The sequence below is a fragment of the Phaethon aethereus genome, assembly GCF_964289735.1.
Source record: "Phaethon aethereus genome assembly, chromosome: 20".
NCBI classification, from domain to species: domain Eukaryota; kingdom Metazoa; phylum Chordata; class Aves; order Phaethontiformes; family Phaethontidae; genus Phaethon; species Phaethon aethereus.
The window spans coordinates 1886394-1906761 of record NC_138596.1 but is presented as its reverse complement, the minus strand read 5'-3'; the positions used below and the strand labels follow the sequence as shown (position 1 = coordinate 1906761).

General features: G+C 46.7%; 3 protein-coding genes across 3 annotated transcripts in view; 1 reads left to right on the top strand and 2 right to left on the bottom strand.

Annotated features, from left to right (window-relative positions):
• The window catches only part of PNPLA7 (patatin like domain 7, lysophospholipase), a 123498-nt gene extending 118175 nt beyond the window's left edge, over window positions 1-5323 (bottom strand). Inside the window, exons 1-4 of the mRNA XM_082009091.1 lie at window positions 5077-5323; window positions 2471-2536; window positions 1963-2050; window positions 1239-1321 (exon numbers count right to left, since the gene is read on the bottom strand). Of these exons, the coding sequence (XP_081865217.1) occupies window positions 1239-1321; window positions 1963-2050; window positions 2471-2536; window positions 5077-5109 (270 nt within the window). The 5' untranslated portion in view covers window positions 5110-5323. The remainder of the gene's footprint in view (window positions 1-1238; window positions 1322-1962; window positions 2051-2470; window positions 2537-5076) is intronic.
• A 953-nt stretch (window positions 5324-6276) lies between these two features.
• Window positions 6277-6705, top strand: MRPL41 (mitochondrial ribosomal protein L41; the record flags this gene model as incomplete). Its single annotated transcript, XM_082009092.1, has 1 exon — window positions 6277-6705. The coding sequence occupies one exon, from the start codon at window positions 6277-6279 to the stop codon at window positions 6682-6684; it is 408 nt and encodes a 135-aa protein (XP_081865218.1). The 3' UTR covers window positions 6685-6705.
• A 3423-nt stretch (window positions 6706-10128) lies between these two features.
• On the bottom strand, window positions 10129-17375 carry DPH7 (diphthamide biosynthesis 7; the record flags this gene model as incomplete). The annotated part of the gene is made up of 9 exons (XM_082009124.1): window positions 17093-17375; window positions 16473-16609; window positions 15940-16027; window positions 15091-15185; window positions 13646-13812; window positions 13055-13127; window positions 12165-12230; window positions 11802-11974; window positions 10129-10751 (listed from the first exon to the last, which is right to left on the bottom strand). Exons 1-9 carry the CDS (start codon window positions 17228-17230, stop codon window positions 10129-10131), a joined length of 1560 nt encoding a protein of 519 aa, XP_081865250.1. The 5' UTR covers window positions 17231-17375.
• Between the last annotated feature and the right edge of the window lie 2993 nt (window positions 17376-20368).

The window sequence follows — 20368 nt, the reverse complement described above, 5'->3', positions numbered from 1 at the left end:
ATCAACAGCATCATATACACTAAAACCGCGCACAGAGTTCCAAGAAGTTGCTACACAGATTTTGGTATGGGAAGTCTTGAGTAAGTCAGTCACTTCAACCTCCAGGACCTACTGCACAAGTTTCTAACAAAACCACATGCAAAATCCCTGCACCGACATAGCCACTCATGACACCTCTGAAAAGATGAGTTCTTGTGACCACAGTGGTACTGTCAGTCAGAAAAAAAAAAAAAAATCTCACATTCCATGTACACTAAGTAGCTTCAAGGGAAGCATGTATTTTGAGGAGAAAGACAGGAAGATTAGTCTCCTAGTTAAATGAAATCCAGGCACTCAGTGGTGATCACCTAGCATGCCTACTAAGATTAACCTAATCCTCTAAAGGAAATGTCTGTCTGCAGATTTCCTCAAGCCTTCTTGTTGCAATTTCCCAAGAATAGCCACTTGCAAAGATAAAAGCAAAAAACAAACAAAAAAATGAAGTAAATACCAAAGAGGCAGCCACAGCCTTGAAGGATTTAACCAACTGATGCAGAAACAGATTCCTGACTGATGGAAAATTCTTGAGGAGACCTTTCAGAATAGGACAGGAACAAGACCAGGACAATAACCCGAGGGCACAGGGGGTATTCCTTGTGGAAATAGGTTGATCTTGGGATAAACCCCTCTTGAACAGTCTCTAATGAGCCAGTTTGACAAGTCCCACTTGCAATTCAGTACAAGAAAACAAGGGCTCATATTGCTGAAGTGCTTGGTGCTCTTCACAGGTAAACTGCAGAAAGGTAATTCGAGGACCTGCTCCACAGATAGACTCACATGGGAAAGAAGATGTCAGCTTTGAATATAATGGCAGTACTGGAAGTCATTACCTGAAAGGGACAGTCCTGAATACAGACACTGAATATCTTGACTATAACCGTAAATACTGAGAAATAGAGATATTTAAACAATCATTGACTCCAGAACTGAGTTAGATATTCACTGAGTTATCACTACCCTCAGCATCTGCAAATATTCTTGAAAGAGGTAAGGTATGGCCAGAAAGAGAAGCTACTGCTGTTCCATCAGCAATTCAGGCAGAATTCCACGAGTTCTGAAACATCCCAAAAATTCCAGTGCAATTTTATAGATTGAAGGCCCTGGGCCAGGCTAAGCAAGTAAAGTACTGCAAAGCTTACACCACCTTCCAAACAGGATTTTAACCTTTAATTCTCTCCCACCATGCGAGATGCGCTTACCTTTCTCATGATCTTCCTCCCATAGAACATCACTTTGTCGCGCTTGCGAAATCTGTACTGAGGCACATGAGGCTGAAGTTGTTCTGAAACAGAGAAGGATCACATCAGAAACTGTCTGCAGCCCTAAGCGGAGGGAAAGAACACTGAGCACAGGTTGTCAATGTTGCTACCTCTGCAACAGCTGTGGCTCCTGTCTACTAAGCAGCAAGCTCTTCTCACCAGCGTTTGGAATTTAAACCAACACAAAACACCTCATGATCCAACTCTGGTTAGCCAAACCAGACTAGGGAAGATCTGGCTTGAGGCTCTACCTAACCACTGGAGGAGATAAAAAGGCTTTCTAAACATGACACAAGAATCAGGTAATTTAAATCTCACAGAGGAACCTCTAATTCACCTGTTTCTTATTACTAGAGCAGTGAAATCGCAACAGGGTTGAAATTATTTGCATGCCAACTGATAATAAGGCTATCATATACTAAAGAAAGAAAAACCTCAAGCGTCCTGCAGGTGACAGTTATGAATCCTGTGTTCAGACCTTGGTAAGTGAATTAACACAAGTTCTTCATCCTTTAATTTTACAGCTGTTTTCCTACAAGAACCACTACCTTCACAGCAAGTAATTATTACAAATCAGCACAGAATCCACCACATATTATTACAAAAATACTGAAGATAGCTGAGAAAACTGCTTTTAAAACATACATGTTTATTGAGTACTTACTTGATTGTTTCACTCTTCTGTAAACGACAAACACAACAATTGCTATAAGTAGTAATGCGACGGCAGCTCCAATTGCAATTCCAGTCAGCTGTGAGAGGAATTCAGGGGGGAGAGAACTTAGTAACTTCTAAAGTTCAAAATGATTAGGTACTTTTTGGAGGACTGAAGAACACTTAGCTCAGTAAGATGTCTCAAAGTCAAGCACATTTATAAATACTTAATTTTTAATTAAAACATCACACATGCAGTAAGTTTAAACTACATCAGTATCTCACACATAAGCTCACATGCAAAATATTCAGCATTTTTCTCCCCAAGGATCTGTGAACTGATCAACTCAATGTACATGGGATGAAATAACAGGAATTACTTCCTGCCTCATGCACAGTGACAGCGAGGAAACAAACACTAAGACTGTGACTTAGTACAGTTCCTAGAACTTACGTGAAGTTACACGCTACTCACACATACACAATCTTTTGTCCAGCTGATTAAAGCTATACGTTACCATAGTAGTCTGTATCCTGTCTTCTACAAACTGAAGAATTCGTGTTCCACCTGCTGGTAACACAGCCTAGCACCAAAAGGAAGGTGAAGTTAGTTTCCCACAACTGGTAAAAAGCCTCCATAAAAACACCCCAGTGCCTGGTCTGGCACATACAACACAACTTGGCTGTATTTTCCAACATCTTTCTTTCAACTATGGCCCACTTTGCAAACACAAGACGCCCAGTGGAGAGGGGTCCTTAGCGGAGTTCTACGTTGCTGTCAGTTCAACACGTCCCTAAATAGCCCTAAAACAGGGTCAAACAGTGAGGTTTGAAAAAATCAACTTTTTTTTTGATGATTCTATGTTATTCTGAGCAACAAAGATGAGAACTGAACATAAAGGACTTTATGAGACTGAGAAAATAAGTCATAAAACAGCAGATTAAATTCACTACAAAAAGAAAATTATGCACGTGGGAAAAAGCTCCAACCTCAGGTAGAGAGCCCTGGGACCTGGGCCGACTATTGGTATTCAGGAAAAAAATCTGGCAGTTACAATAGTCTCACAAATGCCAGCTCAAAACTTACCAGAACGAGGGGGAAAGAGGCAACCCACATGTTAGCAACAAGTAGGAAACAAACCAAGTACAAGGACACATATGTCCCTCTGTATGTCTTAAACATTACAAGTACTTGAATCTTAAGTACTACATGCAGTTCTGGTCCCAGTTTTGACCCTCAGTTCCAGATCTGGATGACCTCTTAATTTAGCTTTGCCACCAACAGAAACACGAAGTGCACGCCAAGAGTTGCCAAACTAGTCTCTCTCATGGAATTCATTCCAGTTCTAACAGCAAAAACCAAACTCCTGCCTGAACAGTCAATTCAAACGGATCGCTGTCTTCAGTTTGTCGTCTTAGGTTGCTTTAACACAGCATATCCACAATTTATCCTCCCAATATTAGTCGAACTAACTCTGTTGTTGTTATTATCAAACTATTATTAGTGGGATCATAGCGGAAGGTCACAAGAATTTGAAAAAAAAAAAAGTTGAAAATTTCTTTGCAATACATACAAAACATTCTGGCAAAATACAGCGAGTTCTTGGTATAAGTCTATTGTCGTCACTTAATTTTATTTCCCCTTGACAGTGTCGGGGACATGCACAGTTCTGCTACTATCCATGCCTGTATGATCTCAAATAACATCAAAAATAGTAGTTGCCAACTGACAGTCATATTGCTGCTACACAAGGGGAAGAAACAAATTCACGAACAAAAGAATAAAACACACACATGCACAGACTGAGCCCTCATGCCTCAACACAGAAAAACAATGAGGGAAAGAAGAAATTCTGACCTCCAAGAAAAACTGCGAGGTTTTTGCAAGGTTTCTCACAAACACTGGTGAAAACATGATATTCCCCACACATACTCAGTGGGGCATCTCTTCAAGCACTGACAATCCTTCCGGGAAAGCAGAGAAAGCAAGCAGACAGGATGCAACCATACAGACGCTTGAGACACCCAAGCAGTTATTGTGACATGACAGCATCTGAGAGGTATGAGGTCACAGTTAAGTCATCAGTTCTTGGCCCTCCCATCAGCCCAAGCCTGTAGGACCTCTTAGGAGGGCAACAGCCAGCACTGAAATTCAAGGACTTCACACATGCCTTACACAGCCTCAAACAATTCTCAAATGCAAAACTCATATGGAACACCCCTGAAAAGACCCTCACTTTGTTAGAAAATGGAGCAATGATACGCTAAGAGTACGTATCAGCATAAATAGCATTTGTCTGCTTTTTCCAATGATGTTGAAATTTCATTAAGAAAATGGGAATGAAAAGTGATTAACAAAAATGTACAGGTATGTAAGTAATGCTCACACTCAGAGTATCAAGCACAGAACAAGCGGCTCTGCTGAGAGTTCAACAACTTCACATTGCAATCAAAAGCAAACAGTGAGGCATACCCTGTTTAGGGAGGGGTGGAAAACACTTATTAGCACCAAAAGCGAGGCCTTAAAATTAGGATTGCCCAAAACACAGACTACCTTGTAGCTCGTAAGTGCACAGGTCCACATGCCCATTTTTCCACTACAGATACTGGATTTTCACAAAACACTAACTGCATGTGTGTAGTTTGTATGGGTTTATTTTAGCTCCGAAAATATCTATTTCCTATCACAGGCCTTGTCTTTCAGTACTATGAAAAGCACCACATGCCTTGTTGGACTATGAATTTCTTGTTCATGATTAAGAACAAATACAAGAAGAGCTAGCTGCCAGCGAATTCTGCAATACTTCCATTTTTAGGCTAGAAAGTACTGCTGAAGCAAAAGGTACTTAACTTGCATCATTCTGCTAACAGCTTAGAATATGAAGGTGTGTGTGAATGGTTTGCAGAAAAAAAAAAAAATAAAAACACACACACAAAAAATGGGACCAATCTTGAAATTTTTGGAAGGACAAAACTCTTACCAGGAAAGGATCTTTCAAAGTAAAAGCACCGCAACGGAGGACATTACCCAAATGTTATCATATTAGGTACAGTGGCCTTCAGCTTCTGGAAACACAAACAGGGAAACAAACATGCCCAAAAATAATAGCAAAGCATATTGTACCTCAAGGCTGGTGCTGTTGCCCTCTTCATCCATGTCTGGAGGTACGGCAGGAGCAAAAAATGAAAAAAAAGAAAAAAAGAGAAGACCCAGTTAAGAGATGACGGTACTTTCTAATCCAAAGTCTTTTTAACTCCACGATGCAAAGTGTACCAGAACTGCTCGTCCAGTTTGGCAGAATAAGACAATTCAAGGGGAAGAACATTATTTATTTTTTTTACTTCACTGTCCCTTTTTCTCTGGGTTGAGCAACAAAACCCAGCAAGTCTCCAAGGAAAAGCTACCAGTAACGACAGCTACTGAACTCCTCCGGGGAGCGGCAGGACAGGCCGTCACCCAAATATCCAAGAAGGCAGCTGGGTCTCCGCTCCGTCTTAAAAAAACCTCCCCACGGACACGGGGGCTTAAACGCCGAAAGCAGCCACAGGAGCAAGGGAGCCCCCCACCAGGTGCCCACGTCCCAGTGGCCCAAAGAGAACGACCTCTGGGTGACGCGGTCTTTAAGGAAAACGAAAATACCGGTTTTCGGCCACGCCTCATGCACTGACACTTAATTGCGGGGGAAAAGCCTTAGAGAGGCGCACCACAGCCCTGTCAGCGGGTCAGGCCAGCCCCGGGTCAGCCCGCCTTTGCAGGCCGAGCCCTCAGCCCCGTCCGACTCCGCTGCCCTCCTCTCGTTAAAATCAACCACGGAACGCGGACGTTAAACAAGAGCCCCCCGCCCGGGGCCGCAGGGCGCCGCCCCCCCGCCCCGAGCTGCCGCAAAGCCCGCTCCCCGCCGCCGCTCGCCGCCGCTCCCCACCGCCCCAAGCACCCCGCGGCGGGAGCAGTGAGAGCCCCTCACCACCTGCTGCTGCTGCCACCGCCTCCATCGCGCAGGCCAGGGTCAAAGGTCACCCCCGCGTGCCGGGGGCGAAGGTCGCGGAGGGAAGACCCCACCCGCCGCCACCGCCCGCCGACGGGGAACGGCAGGCCCCGCCCATTCCTCGGGCTTCTCGCTGCTGATTGGTGGAGAAGTCCCCACCCCCGCGCAGAATGGCGCGCGCTCGTCGCCGGGTTCGATAGCCGCTGCGGATTGGCTGGCGCCTTCCAGCCAATGAGAGCGAGTGGTGTTGGTGCGTGCGGAGGTCGGAGCGCGGCCGGGTTGTTGCCGGTGCGTGAGCGGGGCACGGGGCCGGCTTCGCTGGGCCGCCGGCGTCCGACATGGGGCTGCTGACCGCGCTGGCCCGCGGGCTGGTGCGGGGCGCCGACCGCATGTCCCCGTTCACCAGCAAGCGCGGCCCCCGGAGCTACAACAAGGGCCGCGGGGCCAAGAAGCTGGGTGTGTACACCTCCAACAGGAAGTTCATCCTTATCAAGGAGATGGTGCCCCAGTTCGTCGTCCCCGACCTGGAGGGCTTCAAGCTCAAGGCCTACGTCTCGTACCGTGCCCCTGAGGGCTCCGAGCCGCCGATGACGGCCAAGCAGCTCTTCACCGAGGTGGTGGCTCCCCACATCGAGAAGGACGTGAAGGCAGGCACTTTTGACCCCAACAACCTGGAGAAGTACGGCTTCGAGCCAACGCAGGAGGGCAAGCTCTTCCAGCTTTTCCCCAAGAACTACGTGCGGTAGGGAGCAAGTGGCAGGGCTCCCAGGGCGCTGGGAAGAGCATCACCGTCGTGTGAGATGCAACCTGTACCAGCAAATACGGGACAGTTTCTGTCACTGGCTATTAAAAACAAATCCTTCCACGATGTCTTTCTGCAATGTCTGGTTTCGATTGCTCTGGGGAAATTGACGGTTGGTTTCCCATCCCTGACTCAGGAAAGCGTTACTTGTGCCTCGCGCTGCGCATGTAGTGTTGTGTAAGCGCACGGGCGTACTGCTCTCGGAGCAGAGATGATTGACCGGCACTGATCATTAGCAGCAGGCGGTTTCTCTCCAGGCTGCTGAAACATCATTCCTTTCTTCTGGGAAGAAGAGAGGATGAGTCTTATCTCCATGGGAGAGTCTGGAGTTTCCTGGCCATGGAGAGCAAGCCGCTGCCAGCCCAATGGCGTTACCCCAGTCAGAGAGCGCTGCCGCCGCTCACGCCAGGTGGCCTTTGCAGCCAGAGAGGGAACAGTTTGATGGATTCACACCCAGCACAAATGACGTGTTCCACTAAACCAGGAGTGAGCCCTCCAACACGCAAAATCAAGACCATACCCTAAACTCTCTGAGAACTGTAGCTTATATTGAATGCCACAATTTTTTCAGACTTTCCCAAGCCGTAAAACTAATCTTTCTTTTAGAGTAAATCAGGATACAGTTAGTAGGTACATTTAATGTCTGTTCGTTAGCAGTGCAGCTGCTTGAAAGAACAGATGACTTTAAATTTGAAACATATCTTGACATTTGTTAATTTTGGACATATATTCCTAGCAGAGCAGTGTCTTGCTGTCATCAGATTAAATGGGAACAAGTGACACTTACGCAGACAGTCCTATGCAACTGTTCAAAGTAGAAACTGCTAAATTCTAAATGTCTTTGGAAATAACATGTTTTCTCTGACACCCAAGTGCTGGGGTCTTTGAGAAAATGATTCCTCCATGTGACAGTTCTGTGTCCGGGGACTGTAGCCCTCCCAAAAGGTATTTGTTTGTTTTCTGGGGGTTTTTTAATGAGGTTTTCCAAATACAGAGTACTGCAAAGCTTAAGGATTTGAGAATTAAACTGCAAATAAAATGTTCACTTTTGGAGAAAAGAATGTTTACTGTGTTCTCAGTGAGCATCCAGTCTGTCATAAAGACAGAAAAATGAATCCTTAAAGTGTTGTTAAAATAATACGTATTTTCAGGGCTGGAGGGGGGGGGGGGGGGCATGCTGCAGCCCCAGATAACCACAAATGAAGGAGTTGTTTGCACACTGGCACAGAAGGTTCAAGAATCACCTCCATAGTGGGGGGGAGGGAAGGTGTGGTTTTCCTAATTAAGCCTGACCTGCATTTTTCACTTATTTTTAAGCTTCTCGGAATAATGGTTATGTGAAAGTGGTTGTTTTCTGCTGTCAGCTCTGGGTCCTGTTGCTGGCGGCAGAGGTGGTGCTTCACCCCTTCCTTTCAGGTGACGCTTTCTTAGGCTCCCTCTCACGCTTTCCAAAATAAAACCATCTCAGCTGGCTGGAGGGGGCAGAGGACAGGTGAACACAAGGCTGGAGAGCAAGAGCTCCCATACGCTTGGATGCTAATACCAGCTTGGTCTTGAACAAGCTGCTTGCCTTCCCTATGTGAAGGCAGATTGTAACAGGGGACGACTCCTGTCTCGGGGCAAAGCAAGGACTAGCACAACACATATGTCAAGTGCCCCCATCTGGTCACATTCTGTGACACCACTCCAGCTTCGCTGACCTGAGACTATTTCCTCTTAATCTCACACGGCAATAAAAAAAAGCATTACAACCTATTAAGGCAGAGTCATAGTCAAAAGCCATGTTGCTACAGGGATACACCCTCCATGTTCTCACCAAGGCGTGAGGGAACTGGATTGTCTACTCTGACTTTCAAAGAACATTTGCCACCAAACGCCCTCAGAGGGACCGAGCCATCATGGGACAAGGTGGAAGGTCTGTGAGGGACTTTAAAACAACCAAGATAAATAACTTATATTGATTTTATTTTAGAAACATCCAAAAATAGGGTCGTTTTTCTTAACAAAAGCTCTTGTTCACAATACTAATATGAATCTTCATGTAACAGTACTCAAGTTTTCTAAAATACACATTCACCCTTGAAAAATGGAGTTTCAAAGCAGTAAAATTCTGATCTGCTGTACCTCATTTTAGATGCAGCACTGTTACAGATAGATAGATACTTGTTGCTGGTGTTTCCTTCCCTCCAAACAACTAATTCTTTAGGACCCTCAAAGAGAAACCATGCAAACTAGAAGTTACTTACCTAGTTTAAGCTGGTTTTTTGTTTCTAGAAAGATAATAGAGAAACTGTTCCAGAAATGGTGTTTTGCTGATATTTCACAGTGAAAAAAGAAAGCTAATGGAGCAACCATGAGAAATTCTGCAGCCATTCCTGGAGGTAGTTAGGGCAATGTTGTTAAGATTTTGGTTTCTGTACTGAATGTTTTTAAATTTTAAAAGATGTCAGGAAACACTGCTTTTACTTTTTGGCAGTTTTGATCTTAAAGCTGTTCACCTTAAAAAACTGAAAGATCTTGACTTTGGAGCTAAATGTATGTCTCACTGTGGAGAGCAGAAAACATGAGTTTGATACCAAGAGGCAATGGCGGGTGGTTAAATGTGGCACTGAAACATAGCGGGGCTCGCTACACAATTTATACTAAACCAGGTTGTGCTCAGCTTGGAGAGTGATCAAGTGAGATTACAACCAGATGACAAATCTGATGTAAAAATCAGACTGCGCAGACACACCAGAATCCATCCAAGAACGGCCCTGCTCAGAACAAAGCTTCCTGTTGCTGAACCGCTCTCTGTTGTACTGGTCAGCCTGGATTTCCTTCTAAAAAATAATTTCTCTCTACTAAAGACCGCTATGAGCACATTCCGCTGCCGGTATCTGGACTGTCCTTGAGCGTCTTGCCAAAGTACGTACTAGTTCACAGATCACGCAGCGAGCTACACACACAGCTACGCCTCTACTCATGGGCTTTTCTGAGCCATTCAGGAAGAACTCTGATCACATCTTGTGTTTGTCTACACGTAGCAGCGTAGAGAAGTTTGGTTTGTGATGAAGGAGAACAGGCTTAGCAAATCAATCACAGAAATGCAAACCAGCCTTGAAGGGATTCAAATATAAGGTACAAACAAGTAGCCTTTGAGAAGGCGGCTGTCCTAATTTGAACTAGTACATTAAGAGAAAACTAAACAAACTTGTCTGTGCTTGACCACACCCCTCAAAGCAAAGGCCTTCTTCAGTGCTGAAAATAAAAAACATCAGTACTGGCCTGGAAAGACTCACAAACTTAACAATAAAACTGGAAAAGCCCAACAGAAATCAGACAGAGCATAAGCTCAGATGTTGCTCTCGGTACAGGAATTTTCCTACCCCTTTCCCTCAGGAGAGAGTCATTGCAAACTTTCAACTGTTCTTTCAGACACAGATCTGGTATTTGGCGTCTCCGAAGGGGTCACCAGGCTCATCTCCCACTTCCAGACATGGAGGATATTGTCATAGAAAGAACAAGTTGCTACAATGCTCACTTCTTTTGGGCTGTCTAGAGACCTGGCTGAATCACCACTTCTGTCCAGGCCCATTCCATTGGGTCTCTTTGCTCCCGAGTCAGAATGGCTGGCTGACTCGGGATCTCCCCCTCGGTCTGGACCCCCAACCAGATCTAAACTTCTCTTTAAAGCAGAGCCCCCAACCAGGTCAGGAGCCCCAGACAGCTTAGGACCCGCCTCTGCTTTGAGCGGCAAGGCAGGGCCTTCACTCTCCTCATCCAGTATTACATCAAAAGTAGCTGTAGGAGACTCATAAATTATCTTCAGGTTTTGGACCTGGAAATTCAGTCTCTCGTCTCCTTCTTCTGCTCTTCCCACAAGCTCCTCCAAAGACTGGCACGCAGCAGCGGAGTCCTGTGTTGCAGTCAAGGAATCCCTCGGACACAGCCTTGACCAGTCAGCCCCGTAGGCCAAGGAATTGTGCAAGACATAGGATGACAGGATGATACATTCTTCCATGTTTTCCGCTTTAAAAAAAAAAAAAAAAAATTGAAACAAGCAGAAATCAAGTTGCAAAATGGTTTGCTGCAGGCTGCTCAGAAGCAGCTGGCTGTGTCCTACAGGAGGAGTTCTCTTCTTCACAGCAGAGTTAAGTGTTCTAGGAGAAATGAGGCACTGCCTCTCCTGACAATTTTTCAGCCACCTCTCACTAGCCTTCATTTTCCCTGGTTCAGTAAGCAGATCAGGGAAGAGGGTGCATGAGGTCTAAGAGCCTCGTTATTCAAAATACCTAAAAAGGCTCAAGAAAGACAAGACCGATCACAGTGATTCCCACTGAGCCATAAGTCCAGCTGGTGAGATTGCCAGACCAGGTTCTGGTTATTAATAAATTGCAGATGCTTTCTTCCCATGAGCTTTCAGAGTCAAATGCTTACTCTGATATTAAATGGACATCAAGGTCCACCCTTCCCCATACAACAGAAATGTTATCCTCATTTCGCAAGCTGTGGATCTGCCCAAGGCCTGGAGAAACCCAGGAAGGCAACCATTTTATGCAAGACTGTATTTGTAATGTAAATGCAAACAGCTTTTAGTCATGTAAATACCTTCTGATTCACATGGAGAGCTTATTCATGTCATTCTAGATTAACCAGACTGCACAGCACTTCCTTTCTGAGGCAATAACCAATTCACCAGCAGGTCAGTAACTTCTGCTGACAGTAAAGCATCACCTGACATTTGGAAGAACCTCTGAACCATCAAGATGAACGCAAACTGGAATGGTCATGTCAACAGGTAATGCCTTCACACCAAAAGAAACAAGGCTTTATTCCCATGAAAAGAAGTTACGAGAGATTTACACACAAATAATGAGAGTGCTTTTGCAGAACCAATCACGCCAACAGTGAGGATAGCTCTGGGAAAGCCAGAAGAGTTACCTCACATTGGAGTAAAAGTCTGTGGCTATTAACAATATCTAGATCTTCCTAGCAAGCTCAGAGATGGAGTTCCCTCATTAACTGGGGGGTAGGAAAGGAGAGCAGCGCAAGAGCATCTCTGTTCCACTGAACACTCACCCATGCTTCCGCGGCAGTCAAGGATTTTGAATCCACTCTGCATGCAGGCTGCTAACAGCACAAAATCACAGGTTGGGTGCCACTTCAACCTCCAAACTCCACCTTCAACATGGGTGTCTGCCAGTGGCTGCTTCATATTCCTGGTGTCCCACAACAGGACATGCTCATCATAGCTGGAGACATATCACAAATAAGTACACAGACAAGCAGCAAAGCTGATTCAGTGCAGTAAGTACAAAAGAAAATTAGGAAAGATCGCATGCTCTTCACCACACTGAATTTCTGAAGGGGTCACGCAGTAGCACTTTCAAAATAAGAGAGGAGGCTGGACACACTAGTGAAGAGCAGCTAGAAGGGATTTACCTGCCAGTAGCCAGAAGATTCTCCCGGTGGGGACTGCACTGAATGCTGCACACACCCATTGAATGTCTGCAAAAGAGCAACATAGAGCAGAGGGAAGAGACAGCAATGTACCACCTGAGAAGAGATTGTTCCTTGAATGTCAAGGATTTGGGGTCCACATTACTGCATTAAGGTGTCTCAGGAAAGGAGAGCAAGGTGAACTCAAATTTCAGTCCAATGAAACCCACAGGCAGAGTTCCATCAACACAGTCCAACAGCCTTTCCAGGCAAAACTTCTACTCACACATTCTCTCAGCACAGATACTTTCTAGTAATAGTCATACCATAAACTGCTGTTCAGAGAATTTCAGCACAACAACTTCATTCCCAGGAGACTTTACTCTCAAAACTTAATATTTCCATAGCAATAATCCCCAGTGTATTTTAAGGTTACATATAAAATTTAACTGGAGAGTTGTATATATTGTTTTAATCATGTTCTAAAAGATATGTTATACCACAAGAAAAAGAGATTACTTCAAATGAGTGAACAGGGGAGAATAAAATATTTTCTAAAAAATGTTCCATAATAAGATACCCAAATTTAACACACCAAAACTCCCAAAATAAAAGTGTAAATCAGAATCCTTCTTTTAGGAAGAAGCTACCACCATCTTCATGTATGGAAGTCAGCAGTTGGTTTATTATGTTGAAAGACATGAAGAAAGTTTCAACCTGAAGTTGTCCTGATGAAAAAACCTAGCAGATGTCTCTATTTCCCAAGAAAGGCAGAAACAGGACTCCACTGTCACTGCACGTCTCTGAATTTTGTGGCTTGGGAGGGAACACGGTAGCACCAGGTGTTCATACAGGATAGCTGTAGGGTCCACCTATAGACACGGCTTGCTTACCTCCTGCTGGTGAAGACAGGAGCCTCTGGGCTGCACCTGGTGTCCCAGCCCTTTAGCAGGCTGTCATCTCCTCCTGCGCAAAGACAAAAACGTTGTTACCCCGAACAGCACCCAAATGACCACTGCATGGTGCTGAGGCAACGCAGCAAACACCGAGCTGATACTTTTCAGCCCTAGGATCTCGTAGCATTTGACAGACATACCAAGAATCATTTGAGGCTCACAGTACTCGACACCACAGAAGAGACGTGCATTAACAAAATCCTCACTTTGCTAAGCAAAAAAAAATCAGGCAATAAAAAGACTGGACTCTGGAAGCTCTCTGGCTCTCTTTTGCAGGCCGCAAGGGATTATCATCTTTTTTGCCAATAGCCAGCCAAAGTACAGTTTAAAAGGCACAGCTTCTCCTAACTCCAACCACATCCCACTATCAAGAAGCCTCTTACCCCTAGCAGAGGCCCCAGCTCTTACAGGAGGTATGATTTAAGCAGCGTACCCAAGCCTGGAAAGTAAAATCCCAAGGAACACACATCCCTAAACAAGGTACCCCCTTCCCAATACCCCCAAATCAGATTCCCAGTCCTTACAGACCTGAATACACGATATCGGTGTCCCAGTAATTAAAAGCAGCTATCCAGGCCTCAAATTTGTGAGCTTCCCACTGGTTCAGGACATGCACAGAAGGAGCAGATTCATCTATGGAGAAAAGATTCAGCTTCCCCTCAGAATCGCTGCTGATCACTCTCAAAGGACATCCACTACAGGGGAATACAGAGAAAACATTAGAAATTACTGAAACTCATGTCCTAAGAAGCTAAAATTTACAGTAAAAAATAGCAGCCAAAGTATAGACAGATAACATAATAATATATATGTTTGATTCAACTAAACATTGACAGAAACTGGTAGTACAGCGGAAAGAATGCACACATTTATACAGTTCTTTTCAGCTTCAGCCTGAAAATCATCTACACCAATGATCCCGATTCCCTGATCTCACCGGGAGAGCAAACCACTCACACTCACGTGAGGGAAAGAAAACTAGCCTTGGGTCTGTCTTTCTCCTAGATGCGTAACCCGACTTCTCACATGCTTGATATTACATCAATAAACAAACTCCATGTAAAGAGAGATTGGATTTTTTTTCCTTCAAGTCAGACTGACAAGGACCTCTCAGAGTCTCTTCCCTCTTCTGGAGTATGAAGAAATGTTTTATTTCCCTGCTATTAGAGACATCTGAAGTGCCGGCTGATCCTGACTTTTCCTGCTCTCTTCCTGTGGCACAGTACAGCTGCAGTTTCTGGACACAATGTTTTTGGAGCGCTGACAAAAGTTTTGCAGCTCACAGTGCACAGATTTTTCTGACATGAAATAGGCACCTTCTGTTTGGCTACCTGCAACTGTAGGTACTGATCTGGTGACTCAAGGCTTCTTTCCGGTTCTACATCATAAGCAAGTTACTAAACCGTACTGAATCTCCCAAATTTCCATGGCTAATCCATGTTATTTCACGTAGTGATGCCATTTCTGAAATCAAACGTATGAGCATTAAAGAGAGGAAGGAGCCACTTCCAAAACAATTCTCTCCGGTTTCTCACTAACCCATATTTAAACTTCCTACACATGCTATTATTAGCAGTTCTTAAGCAGAACTTCACACTAAAATTTCAGCCGTTCTAAAGCAGAGTTGGAACCAGCAGATCCATCTGCATCCCATTCTGGTCTCTCCTTTTAGGAAAGGCAACAGAAGACATGTCCCTGGCTCACCTGCCGCCATTCGCCATAGCACAACCTCACCTTTGTTGTTGGTTTAGTCTCTGTTACAGTGGCCACAGTACGTTTTCTTCCTCCTTTGTCACCCTTGCTCTGGAAATAGCAACTTCTAGAGAAGGTGCAGGGACATAGCTGGGACCAAGAAAGTCATAAACCACTTCACAAAAAAGCCACCAAAGGTTCATTCAAAGTCCTCAATTTATGACTGAAAGCTGTCACACACATGATGACCTCCAACACCAGCCTTTATCTCCCATCCTCACCATTGCTCTCGTCCTGTGGACCAGTCTAAAGACAAGGCCAGACGCTGTGCACCGAGATCGACCCTGAAGCATGGCTCCAACATGCAGCTGTTCTTCTACTGGAAAGAAAAGAAATGGGTTAAGACCGGGAAGGCAGCAGGTATACAACAAGGCTTGTGTTGCTTCCACCTACAGCAAGTGCTTTCCAGAGGCTGATGAGCACATCAGGGTCACACACTAAAGAAATTAACTGTCCCACAGCAACATACAATTGCTTAGTACTAGCTGAAGGGCAAACATATGCACACGCAGCATCCCCACCCTTCTGCTTCCCATCTCCCACCAAATCCCCCTTAAACTTTGCTGCCTCTCAGTGAGTGATGAAGTGCAGGAGAAATGATGACCTGACCGTTGAGTTCCTTTATACACTGGCTTCCTCTTTCTTTGCTCTGTGGGAATGGCGCTCTTGGATTACTCATTTCTCTCGCCAACCAAAAGAAACCCCTCTCCAAAATTCTTCCCTGCTTTTAACAACTTTGCGCTTTCTGCTGTGTCTACCAGTTAGTCCATGCTTATTCTAAAGTGACAGTTTCCAGGGTTTGCTTCTGCTCCCCTCACGCCTCTCATCTCCCACACTCGGCTGATTGGTAGAGCCCAGCCAGTCTCTCTGGTGCCATGAACAAATTTGTGGAAGTTATGAGAAACATTAGCAGAAGACAAAAGAAGCGTCGAAAAAGATAAGCATCCTGAGGAAGCCATGGAAACCATATAGCTTTACTGCAAGTCTCTGCACACTGCAAATAAATATAGAGATGTATCAAATACGGGCTAAACCCAGTCTCAACAGCAGCAGGTGTTACAGCCACCTACCTCGCTTCCAGTCAGGTGGCAAAACTCCACGGCGCCCGTCGAGTTTGCAATGCCAACCATGGGATGTTCTGCAACAGGAATGTGGCACCTAAAAGATCCAGTTAAACAAGTCCTGAATGTCCATTTTTCTTGTGTTTAAGGAGGAGAGCAAAGTCATAACTTTTATTCCAGGATGCACAAGGAGCAGGTACTTGACCAAAAAAAAAAATCTCATGAAGAAACTCTAAGGCTCCTCAAGTTCCCACAAACTCCATGGAGGGCATTATATATAGGGGAAATACACTATCTAGTATATAAAAAAAAAAGAGGTCCCCAGTCACTGGCCAGCTGTTCATAAATAAGCAGAAGAGGGTAACAGAAACGAGCGCAGCCTTTGCTCTACTGGAGCAAACTGGAGCATACCTCCCTCCAAGAAGCCAGGGACAGTTTCGTTAGTAAGCACTACTGTTGCTGCCATACCAACAGCCAAAACAGGACCCCAGAGGGGCAGGCCATGCTGCTGTGAGCTCCACGCCGCGACAGGCCAGCATTACCATTTGATGTCCAGGATGGCAGCTGTGTCAATCCTCTGGATTTCGGTCAGCGGGATGTAAGGCTGCTCCTCATTGTAGTGATACAGGTAGAGGCGCCCAGTCCGGTCACAGGCTCCATTGCTTCCTCTGGAGTCAGTCTCCACCAAAAATTGGAAAGAAAAGAGGAGGCTTAGGAGTGATTCTACCTCCCCCAGACCTCTCCCCACCCGACATCTCGCCAGGACCGGCCTGCAGGAGCAGGGCAGAGGGCTCCCACTCGGCGAGTCCCTCCCTTGAGGGACTGAAGCCGCTACCGCTCCCTCAGAGCCAGCCACGCTCACCGCCGAGGCCCGCTCAGCCCCACACGCCGCGGCCACCTCAAGCCGACCCAGCTGGGAGAAGGCACGGCCCCACAGCGCGGGGGCCGGCAGCGGCGGGCCCGGGGCAGGGCTGAGGCGGCCGGTGGCGGCCGAGGTGGCCCGCGAAGGGCGGGAAACCACCCCCGGGCCCGGCTGAGGCAGGTAGGGCGGCCGCGGGCGACCCTGTGCCCGGCTGAGGTGGCCCGCGAAGGGCGGGAAACAGCGCGGAGGCGGCCGGGGGGTGGAAGCGAGCCCCGGCGCGGTGCCGGGCGGGGGGCTCACCGCGGCGGGCGGGCGGAGGTGGTAGGTGCCGCAGGCCAGGATGCTGTGCCAGCCCTCCACCGGGCACCACTCCACCGCGTCCGCGCTGAACTCCGTGTCCACCACCTGCAGCGTCCGCGTCCGGCACGGCGCCGCCATCTCAGGGCGGGCTCATGCTGCGCGGGGCGGCGGGACGGCTCCGCGGACGCCGCGCAGCGGAACCGCCGCCCGTCTGCTTCCCGGTCAGGGGCGGGGCGGGTCCGGTGCTGCCCCCGCCCGGGCCGCCGGGCCCGGCGTGGAAGAGGAGCCCGGCGGCCCAAGCTGGGCTTGCTGGCACAGGCAGCTCGGGGACGTGCTGAGCTTCCTCCTTCGCCGCCCTCGGATGAGGGTTTTCCCGTGAACTCGCCCCAGCTCTTTCCAAACGCGGCCTGCGGCGGGCAGGCGTGTGGGGTGAAGGACTGCTGCTCAGGCTTAACCCAGCAGCTGCTCGTGAGAGAGAAAATCAGCGTCAGTGCTCCCTTGGCATCCTCCCTCTGCCACTTTTAAAGGCCTTCCTCACCTCCCCATCACTCGTCTCTCTTCCATGGTGGAGACGTGGTCGACCTAGCTGCGCCTTGGCAGAAGCTGTTCCAGACCACAGAGGGATCCTGCTCCCTGCCCTGAGCCTTCCCCTTTCCCCGCAGGCCTTCCCGAGACGGAGGGCGAGCACTGCAGGTCCAGGATGCGGCGCACAGCCGGTTTATGCCGTGGTACCGGCCTCTGCTCTCCCGTCCTTTCTTGGAGCCTGGTTTGTTGCTGCCATTGCTGCTGTTCCTCAAGCAGAAATTTCTGCAGGACTGTGTTTCACAACCGAAAGGTCTCATTACCGAGTGAAAATAGTCAGTTACGGGCTTGTCTTTTGATGTTTTCCCATAAGCAACACTACATTTATTGACACTGACTTTCATCTACCAGTCTGTCTCACAAGATCCTTTGACAAATCTTCACTCAGCCTTTATTACATTATTATTACACTGAAAAACCTCGTCAGTGGATGTTGTCACCTTCCTGATTCATCACTTTTTCCCAATTATTTTTTAATGTATTGGGCATCCAACTGTTGACTTCCCTCCACCAGAAAAAAAACCCTCCCTTTAAATCTTCCTTTCCTGTCTTTTTAAAAGACAGTCGTTTGTCCACGTGACATTCCCCCTTTTCCCATAGCAGCTTCTTTTTCCGAGAGATCGTTGAGCAAAGTCATGATCAAGTGCATTTTGGAGGTTCAAGCAGACTGTACCAACCAAATCCTCTTTACCCCTGCTTGTTGATGCCTCTAAAACAACTCCAGTGGAGTTTTGAAGCATGACTTCCCTGCACAAAGCCCGTGTTGACTCCTCCCCAATATTTAGCCACTGATGCCGCATCTTAGCAACTATGAATTTGCTAAGTGCAAGTGCTGTGTTCACCTGGCTGCAGTTTGCCACATCTGCCCTGAAACTCATTTCAGCAGCTGCTGTCACATTTGCCATGGGTAAGAGGGAGAAGTCACCATCCCAGCCGGTGGCTTATTCATCCTTGAGCTCCCGTAGAACCTGTAGGTAGCACCGTCTGGTCCCAGCAACTTGTTACTGCTCATTTCATCTGAACTTTAACCTCTCCTAAAAGCACTTCAGTTTTAAACAGATTCTTTGCAGAGCTCACCATGTGGCAGTACTCCTCTGTGAACTCCCCCAGCTCTTTCACAGCAAACACATACGCAAACAATTGACTCTTTTTTTTTTTTTTTTTTTTTTGTTCTAGGACTTCGTCTTCAGGCCAGACCTTTCCTTTACTGTGCATCACATCTGCTGACTGTGGCAGTCTCCTTGCTCCCGATTTTTTTCAAAATTATTTTTGCAAGTGACTTGAATGTTCTTCATATTCATTTTCCTTTACATTATTTTGGGGTTTGTTTTTTTCTTTGTTTGTTTGCTTTTTTCCACATTTCACCTACCAAATCTTATTCTTTCTACCTTCTACATTTGGACACAATTCAGTTTATAAGGAATTTATTCACACTCTACGAGCATCCCACATGCTGCTGTTTAATCACGCCAACCTCCCTTTGCCCTCTCTCAGTTCTGTTGTGATGGGTGACCAACATTTGCTCCTGGCCCCGGTGTGGTGTCTGACACCACCTCCACGCCACCTGAAAGCATTTGTCTTTTAGCTGCCCCTTTTACCTTCACCAGTTTTATTTAAAATTAAATCACCACCACAGAGGAGTGTATAATCCTATGGGTGTATTAAAAGCTCAAATATCAAAAGGTAAACACTGAGCCCTGCCACACATTATGTTTCAGATTTTGTGTTCCTTAAGCCAAACATGATTTTTATCAGTTTGAATCGTGACTTTTGAATGTTTGGGATTGGTAATACCATCCTGCTTCGATATGAAGGAGAGTACCTGGCGGAGGGGGGTATCAACATTTTGTGGTGCGTTGACACGGGTGCAGCCAGCATCAGTAACGCTGCAGGTTCCTGACATGAGCTGGATTTGCCATTCTGCATCTGTGACAGAAGTCTTTCTCCAGACTCTCCCAAACGGTCTGGAAGCCCATGGGGTCCTCCTGGAACTGGCTTACACCAGACAGATGTTCACCCACTCCTGCTGACTCAAGACCAACCAGTGTGACCCACCAGCAGGACCTCTTTCTGGCCTGGACATCCCCATTAGCTGCACAAGACACCACGTGCGTTCGCAAAGCCATGGCAGCAGGACTGCACTGGCCTGAACAGCCCAGTTCTGCCTCCCAAAAGCACACGAATCAGCAGATCCTCAAGCAGCTTGACAGGCATCACAGCTCAGAGAGAGATGGCTGCACAACAGGCTGTGGAGGTGCACAAGACCCTGATCCCAAGTCACTGCACTCATTCCCTCTCTCTCCATACTCTTCATAGCCCAACAAGTGTGACCATATTTCCCCTCAGAAGTCTTCTGGAGCTCCTCTTCCAAACAGATGTTCCTAGCTAGGAAGCCTGACTCATTAAAAGCCTTAGTTTGGTCCACAGGTTAATCAGGGGTGTGTACAAAGAATACTCCATGCTTCAGAGAACGAAATAAAAGATACAGATGCAGGTTTTTTCCCCTGCGGGAAACATCCTAGATGGAGAGCAACTCCACCAGGATAAGTCCTGGGAACGTTGGTTCATTTCCCAGTACTGCACATGCCTGCTCCAAGTGACCACGCACTCTGACCCTGTGCTTTTCAAGATACATGCCCATATGAGGATAGCAGTGTCAGCCTGTTTTTTTTTTAAGAGGGGAAAGGAGGTCCT